The 14,090-nt window shown below is 33.7% G+C and overlaps 1 protein-coding gene across 1 annotated transcript; it reads right to left on the bottom strand.

Annotated features, from left to right (window-relative positions):
• Positions 1-7,744: 7,744 nt before the first annotated feature.
• LOC145068634 (uncharacterized) lies at positions 7,745-9,749 on the bottom strand. Its single transcript, XM_079015628.1, has 10 exons — positions 9,600-9,749; positions 9,448-9,506; positions 9,052-9,092; positions 8,928-8,959; positions 8,708-8,736; positions 8,605-8,641; positions 8,457-8,513; positions 8,256-8,332; positions 8,088-8,161; positions 7,745-7,998 (listed from the first exon to the last, which is right to left on the bottom strand). Exons 1-10 carry the CDS (start codon positions 9,681-9,683, stop codon positions 7,979-7,981), a joined length of 510 nt encoding a protein of 169 aa, XP_078871754.1. The 5' UTR covers positions 9,684-9,749; the 3' UTR covers positions 7,745-7,978.
• Between the last annotated feature and the right edge of the window lie 4,341 nt (positions 9,750-14,090).

The raw sequence follows: 14,090 nt of genomic DNA, 5'->3' as shown, positions 1-14,090 counted from the left end.
ACATAACACAGTTAATGGCAACCCTAGATGAATATCACAGAGACAATCATTTAATCATACAATTCCTACTAGTGGGCCGACATTGTGGCCTTAGACCCACTGCTACTAGAAGGTAACTCACCTCGAAGTAGTTGCTGAAAGTCTGCTTGCTGAGCGCCTAACTGCTGAACCGGAACTCCCCGATTACAATTTCCATAAACACTAAGTCAAATACTGATAAATAATCTTAGGGTAAAATGACTATTTTACCCCCCGTCCAAAGTCAACATCCTGGTTGACCGGACTCGCCGAGTTGGCTCGCCTACTCGCCGAGTCCCTTTCATCTGTTCTAGTTCTATACTCGTTTCTACTCGTCGAGCTTAGCAAAGACTCGACGCGTTCTTCTTTGATGCATACATACTAAGTCCAAGTTCATCCGACTCGCCGAGTTGAAGAACAACTCGTCGAGTCTAAGGCAATCTTCATCGGACTCGCCGAGTTGCTCATCCAACTCGCCGAGTCCAATGCTATCTTCATAGGACTCGCCGAGTCCATCGTTCTACTCGCCGAGTTCATTCAGTCCTTTTTCCATACAGACCTGATTTGAGCCACGCAGCAGCTCCAAACCACAGATCTAGGCTTCTAGGGCATGTTTATCACGTAAAGTTGCAAACTTTGCGTGCATGCATAGCTTTAGAGGCTTCAAATGTCCAAACTAAGCTCTTAATGGGGTTCTAAGCTCAAGAGGGACCTTAATCACCAATATGACTGAAACTTAACACTTCAAGAAGGTAATGAGAGTCCAGATCTAAAGTATAACCCAACCATAAGGTTTCTCTTCAAGGATTTGGGGTTTTATGGCTTAAAAGCAACAATTTAGGGACAAACAAGATCTAATAAATCAATAATCAAGATGGAAAGTTTATTACCAGAATGGATGACCACAAATGAATGTGTTCTAGATCTAAGTCCCCTTCCTTGACCTCTTCAACCTCTCCCTTCTTCCACTTGCTCCAAAGTGCCCCAAAAGTCCCTTCACACGGCAACAATCACTCAAACTTACCAATGGAGGCTAGGGTTTCGATAAGGAATGCTCTGAGGGTGATGGAGGCTGAGATGGGGCTATAAGGACGTTTAAATAGGGTGCAAACCCTAAGGATTAGGGTCTCCTCCTGATTGGCCTACTCGCCGAGTCCAGGCGTAGACTCGCCGAGTAGATCACTTAAAGCCCGCATCCATCTCGACACCTACTCGGCGAGTTAGGGCTACAGCTCGCCGAGTAGCTCTTCCAAAAAGAACATTTAATCAAAATAAATACATACCAGGAACGGGGCGCTACACCTGGATCCCAAGGTAATTTAAATTTCCAATTTTTGTTTAGGTTGCCACGGCGCGGGGGCAAGCACCACGATGTGGCGCTTCGAGAAAATTGTGGCTTCATTTTGAGTCGTCACGACGTGGAAGTATCTGGCCACGCCGTGGCAGCTGGAAAATGATCAAAACACAATTTTTGGGTTTTGCTCCCTGTTTAAAGGAATGAGGAGGCTAGGGTTTGCTCACCCTCAGCCTCCATCACCCTCTCTAAGATTTGTGAAACCTTAATCTTCCCCTCCTTTATTTAACCTTGTTTTTGTGTGGAACTTTGTGGAATGATTTAGTGAAAAAATATCACTTGGTCGCAATTTGTGTCTAGTTTCAAAGCGGGGTTTTGTAAATTTTTAGGAGGGGATAGGATAACATATTTTTTTATTTGTACACATTCAGTCATTAAGTTTTTTTGTCCATATTTTCCCATTGAACTTGTTCAACTGTTCAAAAATATCTTTATGACATGCTATCAGAGGTTTTGCCGGTTTTCGACGTATTTGACAGCTCCGTTCATCTTCTCTGGTAAGACTCTGGTCATCTTCTCTGATAAGTCTCCGACGTTCATGATTTTTTCCGACGTATTCAAGAACTCCGGTATATTCTCTCATTCCCACTTCCTTCTCTTTTCTCATGAACTAAAGAACTCATATCTGTGATGAACATACACATCAGATTACTGTTCATCGTCTTCAACCACCAGTTATGGTGTTCTTAAGAAGTTATAGTGTTCTTAAGAAAATCTGAACCGATTTCATGACCAAAACTTTAGTTTTTTGAAGAATAAAACCCCAAAAACGATTTTATGTTCGATTTTTGAAGAGCAAACTTAATTTCCAAAAAGGAAATTTCTGAGTGTGTGTTTGTGTTCATCTTTTTTTGAGTATGTGTTCGTGTTCGTCTTTCTAGATTTAGATTTTTAAGTAATAAACACAATAACACACACACACACATAAGATCTGGGTATGTATTCTTGAATATCTTCTTCTCAGAAATCAATGTGTGTGTTCTTAAATGTCTTCCTAGATTTCGATTTTAATCGATGTGTGTGTTCATCTTCTTTCTTGAAATCAATTGATCTTCAAGGTGTTCATAAATCGAAACAGGAAAACAAAATTTAATGATCATCAAGGTATGTGTGACGATCTGAAAATCGATGTGTGTGTTCTTAAACAAAAATTGTGTGTGTGTGTTCATCGATTTTCAGTTCTACGAAAATCAATTTGGAACAACACACATACACTCATCTGATGTGTATGTATGTCTGTTCATAACAGATCTTGAGTTCATGAGAAAATATAAGAAAAAGAGAGGGAAGAATAGAAGCTGAAACGGATCTGATTTACGTGTGTTCATCTTCGCCGGAAAAATCATGAACGCCAGAGAGTCATCGGAGAAGATGACGGAGCATCATCAGAGGTGTCAAATGCGCCGGAAAGCGGTTAAACCTCCACTAACATGTCATAAGGATGTTATTTGAACTCAATGACTAAATGTGTACGAATCAAAAAATATGATACCTTTTTAAGTTATTATCCCCTTTTACAAGTGCAAGTTGATCGTCGGCACAATCAAGTTCACAACAAGGGTTCCAATGACATTGAACCTTTATTGCATGTATCTTTGGGTCTCTTTTCGCTTTCCACACATAATTGGAACCACATGATCAATATGAAGTCTTAAAAGTAAAAACCGGCATCCAAGGAAATTACATGCCTCATTAATAAACATTGGAAAGAAAATAATTGTGACATAAGATATTGGTTAAGAAATACCAATTACATAAGTTACAATTATTTATAAAATTACCCAAGTTACATGAAGAACACAAATGGTTTTAATTTATGGAAAAGGATGATGTAAGTAAGCACACCACTTGTCAATAAATGCCAACTCGTCTTGATTTAAGCTTGGAAGTTCACGATCTTGAAGGGTGTTGATTATCTGTGTAGTCTCACCGAGAAGTTGGGCTACAGCTTGGACACTCTCCTTCCTTTTCTCTATGGCACTGGTGTGGCATTTCATTGCTATGACTTGGGGTAAGTTGGTGAGACATGCAGCCAATATGTCAGCGATCATTGACGATAATTCCACAAATAGTTCCTCTTGGCTAACATCGTCAATGTTGTGGTTGTCAGAGTTATCAATGGTAAGCTCCAACAATTGAGATATTCTTCATCAAGTAAAGGCTGAAAATTATGGTTGTCAAACTTTTCAACTCCTTCAAAACCACTTGACTGTGCTAGAAGCTTTATAAGATTCTTCGGTTGTTTTTTTTTCAGCCTTTTGGATCAAGTGGTTCACAGATTTTAATATTCCTTTTAACGTCCCCTCAGCAAAATCCATGTCATCTTGAAGTTGCAAAACATATTGTCTAAGATCTTTATCTTTTCCTAGTTGCTCCTCAGGAATTTGTACCAAACAACGGAAGCAATACAAGACATATATCACAAAGAAAACTGGAAATACTACTATTATGTTGCAGGCTACAACGACTGTCTTCTGAAATCCTATGTAAAAGCTCATCATTATGATTCTTGAAATTTGGATGAAAATCTTGCATTTGCGGTTAATCAATGGAAATGGTAGACTACTTTTTTTTTCCAATCAGATAACATACGAGTCCAGTAACTCTCCACTTTTGAAACCTTGATATGGTTCCAAATCCATTTTAAGGAAAGCTTAAAGCTTAAGGCTGCAAAACATCTAGCAAGTAGGGTGATTGTACCCAATATGACTACGGTAAATTGTATTAGGAAAACCACTAACATTGACCACTTATAATCTGACTTATAGTCCCTTAGAGATCAAATATTGAAAGTCATAATATAACATTGAAAGAGAGTGCTTAAAGCACATATTACCCCAAAAGCAGAGGTTGTAACAGAGCAAGTTGTCATGAATTGGGGGCTTCCAGTTCCTACCATGATCCCGTAGTTTCTCACATGTTGCTTTAGCTTCTCAATAGTTAATCTCCCTGGTTATTGTGTCCCTTCATTCTTAAAAGTTGTATCATGAGCATCTTGGTATTTTGATTCAAGAATCTTTTTGGACTCTAAAACTGCTAAAGATGAACATACATATATTAACAACATCGTTACAAGACATTGTAAGGTGTTGTTTGTTTTGGAAGTGGTTAAATGTCTTTTGTCTTTTTCCATGTTTGCGGAAGAAGACGTGCACTTGAGAAACGTCTACCCGCCAGAAGGGAAAAGTGCTCAAAAAGTACTTTTGTAGAAAAACAAACGAGGCTTAAGTGTCTTGAGTTGATCATAATCATATAATGCATTGGGATCCATGAATATGGACCTTCAAGGGAAACAGAATGGTGGAATGCGAAGGGGGGGCAAAGAAGTTATAAATGAGTCTAAATAACAATGAAACTTTCTTATTTTATCTATCACTTAGATCCCACCCATGAAACTTTCATCAAACATACAATAAACAGGTCAAAGAGGTTAAGGATGTGATGGGAACACTTGAACAAGACAGAGAAGAAACTACGAATGACTTTCCTTAAAGGAAGTAGGCTACATATCCCTTCATTCTTTATTAGACTTTGAAAGGGGATTGAGTATTTAAAGCAAGTAGGCCACATACAGTTTTATTTCTATTTCTTGACCCACTGGTTGTAACCAAGTCCTTCTCATATTGCCACTCGACCGTGATACAAAGGTATGACATGTTCTTTTTAGGTTATGGAAAACAACCAAATTCATTAACAAAAACAACATTGCTAATTGCTAAACTGGAGAAAAACAATTATAAAAAGTTATAAATTTATAGTATTTTTGCCAATATTTGAAACTTTATAAAAATTTATGGAGAAGATGACAAGTGGCAAAATCATTTTTGTTTATTAGGGAGTATCCTTTTACTCTTTTAGTTTGGTCCCTAAAAATTTATAGTATTTTTGCCAATATAATTAATAGATATGACCTTTTAGTTCAGGTCTATTATTCGATTTTTACTAAAATATATGTTTTCGAAAGTGGATGTGGTTTTTATTTGCTTACTCTTCTAAAAATGTGCGACTCTTCTAAAAATGTTGTCATTGCAAATAGTGTGTGACTCTTCTAAAAATGTTGTCACTACATATTAAATTGTTGCTAATTTGTAAAAATTTACGTGTGTTTGTACGATACTATGCAAATACAGGACTAACTACCAAAAACTCGAACCTAGCACAAAAACCGAACCGGTACCGTATGCCCTTAACTGCTTACTTTTGGCCAAGGCTGTAAAAAACGTTCGGCGGGACCTCGATGGTTGACTAGGGTTAAGAGATTAATCGGTATAGGCGGCGATTAATTGGGACCCTAAATTACTAATAAACTTCTTTAAAAATTTAATATATCCTAAACAAAAATATGTATTTGAATATTTAAATTTTTTGAAAGTTTGAATGCGTAAGAATTTCATATAAACGACAATATATAAGTTTGTAATGGATCAATAAAGCTTTAACATGTTTGGTAGAAGTGGGCAAAAGAACCGGTCCAAAAAAAATGCATATTAACTGAACCTGAACCGGGACCGATCAATCTTTTTAACAGTCCGGACCACAGTCCTTAATCGGTTCTTAAAATTGATATACGTGGCAATCCAGATCCAGACCGGTCTTAAGCCAGTCCACAATTGAACCGGTCCAAAAATAAACCAGTCCATATTTTAGACAGCTGCCAATCCAAACCAGTCCAACTGGTCCAGAAAATAAAAAACCAAATATTCTTGGTAGTCCAATTAAATATTAGGTCTCCAAAATTATGGTTTTGTTTCAATTTTTTCATACGAATAGAGTTCATTACTTCCCTTTTTATATTGTTCTCACCTTACTTATCTTTTGTAACATAAGCGATGTGAGACAAAGTGACAATCACAAACCACATTCGTCCATGACTCCATTGCTTTGCTTTTTTCTTTTTTACTCTAATAACTAATTAAAAAATACTCAACGACTACAAAGTATAAATGTGATTGCATACTTTTGGCTGATTTGCTTTTTCAAGAACTAATACATTATAAGTTTACAACGGTTAGAATTAAAGCCAACGACCATAAATGTTTTTTGCATACTTTTGGCTGATTTGCTTTTTCAAGAACTAATACCCATATTTATGTTATAGAAATTATCACTAATGTTATGAACTTATTTATATTTACTAAGTCTTTTATGCAATGTTATGAACCCAATTTCTCTATGTTTTCTATGTAATATTGTGAACTTAGTTTTTAAGTTTATATGTTAATGATATGTCGAAGTTATGAAATCTTGGAATTATTACATATGTATTTGATGGATGATGATTTATAATGTTATGAAATGTATCATAAGACAATCGAAGTGAAATAAAAAACTAGAAAAACCGAAATCTGAAAAAATCCGAAACCGAACCCGAAAAAAATCCGAAACCGGACCGAAAAAAAGACCGGCATTGGACTAGTTTATAGCAGAACCGATCCGAAAAAAGACCGATCCATAAAAAGACTGATCCAAAAAAGGACGAAACCGAAAAAGGATCGACCGATGATTGATCGGGACCGGTCTAAAAAAGACCGATCCAAAAAAAAGGATCGACTTAGGATCGATCCAGGACCTGTTTAGGATCGATTTTTGTGCACCTCTAATGTTTGGTACGGCTCAAGCAGGCCTAAGAAGGAATTGGGCTCAGACCATGCAAGCCCATTGAATTATCCAGGATAGGACATGGGAAAGGCTTTTGTGGATGATCCTTGGTGATTTAGGAGCTCGAGAATGAAGATTCTTACTCATTTCAACAACGTTTTTTTTACCATCAAAGGCTTTGATTGAGGGTAAGATATGATAATATAGCTTTTAATTGGGTTAAAATTTTACTTGATTTGATTAATATTGCATGTTTGAAAATATGTTTGATATGAAGAAGGAAATTTGTATAATCAAAACTAACATGAATTAACTTGAATTGAGCTTTATTTTAGGAATAGTAAGATGAAACTCACTTAGGGTCAATAGAACGTATGATTAATATGTGATAGAGATGATTACTTTTTTTTTTTTTTTTATAAATAACAACATTCTTGGCATAAATGTTATGGATTTGAACCTTATAATGGAATATGAGCAATCCTTAGAACTATGTGAAATGGATATGAATTCTTAGAAAGAATATTAATGCAATAATACCTGAAGGAATGTCTTAGATGACAAGTATGGCCATGTTAGAATCATGTAACATAAAATTCATGTTTTGGACACGCTTCTTCCAAAAATTTCTTTTTTGTGGTGATTTTGAAACTTCATAATTCTTTTATCATCGTTACATATTTATCTTTATGACACAAAATGAAACTGAAAATTGAGAAAAAAAAGTGAGAAATTTCATGTTTACATCTCTGCAAATTAACTTTTATGTTTCAATTTTGAACTTTTATTCGAATGTTATTTTATATAATTTTAAACAAATCAAAAGCCTACAACTACTTTTGTCAAACACTTGTACACAAATAAAAGCTACATACATATTATAGCTAAAGACCAAATCATTATATAATGGATCCCAATAAATACAGAGATATTAACACCAATTATAGAAACTCAATCGCATTTGTTGAAACTAAATTGTTATTTTCCACGTGGGATATCACATAGGCTTCATATTCTACAATTCGCAGCTGCAAATAATTCAAAAAACAAGCTTAAAGGTCATTTATAATATATAAAGCCATAAACATTGGAACATACTTAAAGAAGGTAAACTCACTACAAAATATGAATTGATTAAGATCAAGAGTCACCCTCCCCTGTTTACTCGTGTCAAAAGAATTAAAAAGATTCCTACAAAACATAACACCAAAATTACACAAACACCCATTACGATCTTTATGAACAATTTGTATGAAATGAAAGGTATATGATCTTGCTTAATTACCTAGCAGATTGAACAAATATACAAAGGGACATGACATCATCCAGCCGAAATCTTCCATTTTTTTCTTTATCAAAGCTCTACATCCAAAACGTAAATTGGTGCAATTTCCATAAAGTGAAGTATAATTTTCACCTTACGTTTATAAATTATAATATGTAACATGATTGATTAAATAAGTAATATCATATACATAATTCATACCTCACAAACAGTGTAAAATGCGGGAGAATCAAGAGAGATGTCCATTTTCATCAAAGCCTATTATTATTGAATTCACAGAGTAAAAAGCCTATACGTATTAAACAAGGGTAATAGAGGAAATACAGGGGCCCAAAATGATGTTACTTACTTCATAGACTTCATCAGGAACAAGAAACCCACGACCCCTGTTTGACCAAAAACATTATTAAGTGATTCCATTTATTAAATTGAGATAAATGAATGTCGCTTACCTCTCTAAGTCTGAGAAAGCTTGTTGAACCTGTAAAGATATTGGAAAAAGTTATAATTTTTATTATTTTTTAGCAACTCAAAGTGGTTTATTTGATTCTTTTTGTATGTAGGTGGATTGTTTGGAAAAGATTTGGTCATTTTTAAGTTGAAAAGTTTGCATAATTGACCTCAAAAGTCATAGAGAATAATCTTTTTGGAAGAACATAGAAAAGTTCTAACCTTTAGAAGAAACTTATTAAGAGCCACAAACTCTGAGAAGAGGAAAAGAAACTAAGTCAAATTCAAACGTTCACTAGATTTAACACATTAAGCTTGCATTAAGTAGTGAAGATACGAGGTTTACCTTCAAAACTCATGGTTCCATTTCTGTCAAAATCATACATCCTGTAGAAGATAGAAGAAAACAAAAACAAAACATCCATAAGCACATTATAAACGTGAAATATACTGCGATTGTGTAAAGGGGAAAAGGTGCATTACGACATTACATCATTTCATGATCATAGTTGCTACTTGCTACTTTATAATAAGTGCAATTTGAAGATTCTAAAGATCATAAATAGGCTATGATTTACAAAATTAAGCTTTTAAAGAATCCAAATTTTTGGTTTGACTTTGTTGGTCGAAAATTTTCAGTTTCCTGATGAATTTGACATCAATTTACCCAGAATAAAGAACAAAACAGAAATTGGAAGAAATCTAAACAGTTGATGATGTTGAAGCTGGATATTATGCCAACCTGATCATTTGTTGAACAACTGTGACGGGAAATTGTAGATTGCCAACAGCAAGAGCAGTCTAACAATATAAAATTCGTCAATTTTCATCGAGAGAATTCAAAAGTTCGGGATCAAAATAGCTTGGAATTAAAAGGGTTGGAAGCGAAAGAACCTGGAGTTGGATTGTTGTGATGTTCCCTGTTTTTTCTGAGTCAACTCGGTCGAACCACTCTTTCAAAACTCGAATGTTCGCCATTTTCTTTCTCGTCTGCGAGGGCCTCTATGGCTGGTTTTCAGGTGCCGAGATTATTCATTCCTCCAACTTTTACTTAAAGTCGGAAAACACCCTTGTGGTTGAGATGCTTACAAAAGTTCCCTTCACTTTTACATCGAATTTAACCCTCGGTTTAATCTTGTCAAAATAATAAGTGACATAAATTAATCTAACCCTCCTATAAATAGGGTGATGTTTAAAGAGAACCATAATTAATCAAGGAACCAATCGTGATCATCGGAAATCATAACGATCAACCGCCAAGGAAATAGATGTACACTTTTATATTGGACGTACACACAACGGATTATACCAAAAAAATCCACCATTTACAAAAAAAAATCACCACTTTTTTTCGTTTAAAAATTTTTTAGGCCATGTTATTTATCGAAAAAAAACGAATATACCGTTGTTCACGATTTTTCATCCTCTTTCCATAGAGATCCATGATGATATATAAAAAACGAATTTTTTTTTTCGAAAAAAACTCACTTCATTTCTTTGATGAAAAAAGTTAAGGTCTATTTTTTTTATAGGAAAAAAATTAATAAATATATCAAAATTCATAATTTTTTTTGTAGTTTTTAAACATAGATTCATATTCATGGTTAAAAAAAACGATATTTCAGTTCAGATTCACATTGTCAACCCGTTCAGATTCATATTGTAAACCTGTTTCAGATTCACATTGTGAACCTCCTCAGATTCACAGTGTGCATAATAATAAGTCAGATTCACAATGTGCATAATAATAAGTCAGATTCACAGTGTGTAGGGTTGTACATTATTTGGATAAAACCGAATTGTCCAATTGGACAATTTGGTTCGGATATTCGGATTTTTGGATTGGTTTTCAACAAAACCGAATTATTATTTTGGATTTCGGATTGGTTTTGGTTTATAAAATAAGAACCGAATAGTCCAAAAAAACCGAATAACAATTTGTTATGTATTTATTTTCAATATATCTATAATTATTTATTAATTTTATAATTTTTTAAATAAGTTCAAAAGGTTTAACCTAATAAAAATATGTACTTTTCTCTCAAAAAAAATTTATCTATTAAATAATAAACTATAATATGTCTTTTAGTGGTTGTTTATAAATTTAAATCACAAGTAAATAATTTGTTTTTGCTTCTTCTTTAAAATTAGATCATATTATAATTCTATGTCCTTTTATCATATTATAATTCTATGTCCTTTTAAAATGTTATGGTTTTTGAAAACCGAATCATAAAAACCGAACCAACCGAATTGTAATTGGATTGGATCGGATCAGATTTGAATTTAGTTTAGACTATTTGGATCCATATTTTGAAAACCGAAATCAATTTGGATTTACTTAATTGGATCGGATCGAACCGATCCATTCAAACGAACACCCCTAACAGTGTGAATCTGAACTGATTGGAGCTTTTTCACATTGTGAATGTTAAAATTTGAAATATTTACAGTTTAGATTCACAATTGAATCTACACTGACCGAGGGTTTTTTTTTTTTTTATTATTTTTTTACTTTTTTATTTTTTGTAAACCTTCTCAGATTCACAGTATGCATAATAATAATTCAGATTCACAATGTGAATCTGGACTGTTCGAGATTTTTCATCTTATGAATATTAAAAATTGAAATATTTATAGTTTATATTCACAGTGTGAATCTACACCGCTCAAGTTTTTTTTAATCGGTGTTGATGTTTATTAATAGAGTACAAAAATTAATATTTTTGGTATAAATAGTTTTTTTTTATATAAATAAACTTAAATATTGAAAAAACTAAGAAACTTAAGTGAGTTTTTTTCGAAAAAAAAAAGTTCGTTTTTTATATATCATCATGGATCTCTATGGAAAGAGAACGAAAAATCGTGAACAACGGTATATTCGGTTTTTTTCGATAAAAAACTTGGCCTAAAAATAATTTTAAATGAAAAAAAGAAAATGAGTTTTGTTATAATCCGGTACATGTGCGTCCATTATAAAAGTTTACAACCCTTCCTTTTGCCTTTGATCGTTTTAAATTTCGACGTTTTGGATTGATTCTTTGGTTCCTTGATTAATAATTGTTCTCTATTGAACTTTTCTCATATAAATGACCTCATTAACAAAAGCTTTTTCATTTTTTAAGGAACCACTTGCTCCGGAATACTAGTTGTGTTATTTGGTTTGTTTTTTTATTTGGTTTTTTTGTTTAATCGGTTCGAATTTTTTGGTTTTTTTACATCTTAAAAATAACTATAACCAAACCAAATAAGGTTCGGTTTAATCAGTTTTGGTTAATTCAATTATAGTTTATTGCTGGTTAAACCAAATAAAATTTCGCTTGTAAAAATAAATAATAAACTAAAAGAAAAAAACTTACTAAAATTTTACCAAATGAAAAAATACATTAATACATCACATTATATTCAGTCTTTCACGAGATGTTGTTTTAAAGTGTCGATGTAGACATACAAGTTGTAGTGGAAATTTAACATAGCTATAACATCTATAAAAATTGAGATAAATTTAAACTTTTTAAATACATTCTAAAACCATAAAAGTGTTTACAAATAGTTTTCAAAACATTTATGACATCAAAGTTTTCCCAAAACCATAGATCATAAACAGAGGATGTGTGCGGTCACGCTTTCTTCTTTCCGCAGTGATACGAAGTACCTGAAACATAACCCAAAAATATAAGCCAATGCTTAGTGAGTTCCCCCAAAGTACCAACACATAACCAAATAACACATATACAATAACAACATGTAATTAGTCCACAGCTAAAAGACTGGATTACAACTGAGCCCACAACATAAGTCTGACTTGCCCTCAGGGACCACAGCTTATGCCTGGCTTGCTCCACATTTGGGACAAAAAGTGTTGGATTAGTGTCTAAGGCTGTAACTATAATTGGTAAGTACTTGACCCGGTTGTGCATGGTCCTTTTGGGTTGCCTTCACCATAGCAACTTGACAGGGTGATTTATATAGAGAGAAGAGATATTATTATTATTAATGTATTATAAGAATAATATGTTAAAGGAATAATAATGTTATTTGATTAATATAAGTCATAAATTAATTAGGAATTAATTTGGTGACTTAAAGAGATTAATTGAATAAAGGGGCATAAACTGTCAAATGTGTGATAGTTGTATTTTTTGGGCCATGAATCCTTATGGATATAGGAGGGGACGATTTTAAGATATGGATATCTTAGAAATCGTCCAAGGCCTTATCTAGAAGGATCTTTGGATTGCTTTGAGGCTAAGTTATCCAATTAGGGTTTAAGGTGAAACCTTAGGAGCTCACAGTATAAATAGGCCCTTAGGGTTGGAGAAATCGGCCACTCTATGATTAAGAATACCCTAGAGCCGATTTCTCATCTCCTTCCCTCTCTCAAATCATCTTCTTGCTAGTAGGTGTTTGTAAGCCATTAGAGGAGTGACAATTGTGACTCTAAGCTCCAAGAAGAAGAAGTTTTCAAGCAAGTAACTCAAGGTATTCTTCTAGATCTGATTTCATATGTTTTGATTGTTTGTTTACATTAGATCTAGCCATGAAAGTCTTGGATATATTGCATGTTCAATTAAAGAAACCTAGATCCAAGCTTTAGGGTTTGCATGTGCACATAGGAAAGTTCTTATGGCTCAAACCCATCAGTGGTATCAGAGCCTTGATTGGTTTCAATTGAATATGATGCTTACATGTTTTACTTGTTGGAAATCGTTTTTCTTGGCCTCTGTCCGACCCAACTCGGCGAGTCAGTGTCTGGACTCGGCGAGTTGGCCCTACTCGGCGAGCCCAGAGCTGACTCGGCGAGTCCGAGCGTCAGGCAGAGGATATTTCGGGATTTTGTTACCGTTTTGTCTTGGATTTGATACCTAAATCATTTTTTTATGTGAAAATCCGAATTTTGACTTAATTTAATGATTATCCTTGACATAACAATAGATAATTTCAAATCTTTTGAATATTGGTTATTTATATGATAAATATGCACTATTTAAGATTATTTGGTAATTATTTAATGACTAAAATTGGATTAGGTCAAATATAGATAATTATGAAATTAATTGTTTAATTTGAATTATTTGTTATTTGATCCCTTTAGTTTTGAAAAGTTCAAAATTTATCCCGAAGTTTTGAAATTTGAATTTTGTAATTAAAAGTTTAATTTAGAAGAATTTAAATTTCAACCCCTAGAGTTTTACAAGTTTAAAATTCAACCCTATACTATTATATTATTAAAAGCTTACTAAATATATATGTATAATTAAAATGCTAATCTTACTGTTAGTAGGCCTCATTCACGAAGCCGGTCTATAAGGTGGGTATAAGGTTGTTGCCTATAAAATGACGCTTAATGGGTGTACACTCACACCCACCGCTTGCTTGACTGGT

The sequence above is a fragment of the Lactuca serriola genome, chromosome 8 (assembly GCF_051521515.1).
Source record: "Lactuca serriola cultivar US96UC23 chromosome 8, Lser_US96UC23_V15, whole genome shotgun sequence".
In the NCBI taxonomy this organism is placed as follows: Eukaryota; Viridiplantae; Streptophyta; class Magnoliopsida; order Asterales; family Asteraceae; genus Lactuca; species Lactuca serriola.
Note: the sequence above shows the minus strand (reverse complement) of the source record. Positions and strands in the feature narration are given on the sequence as shown.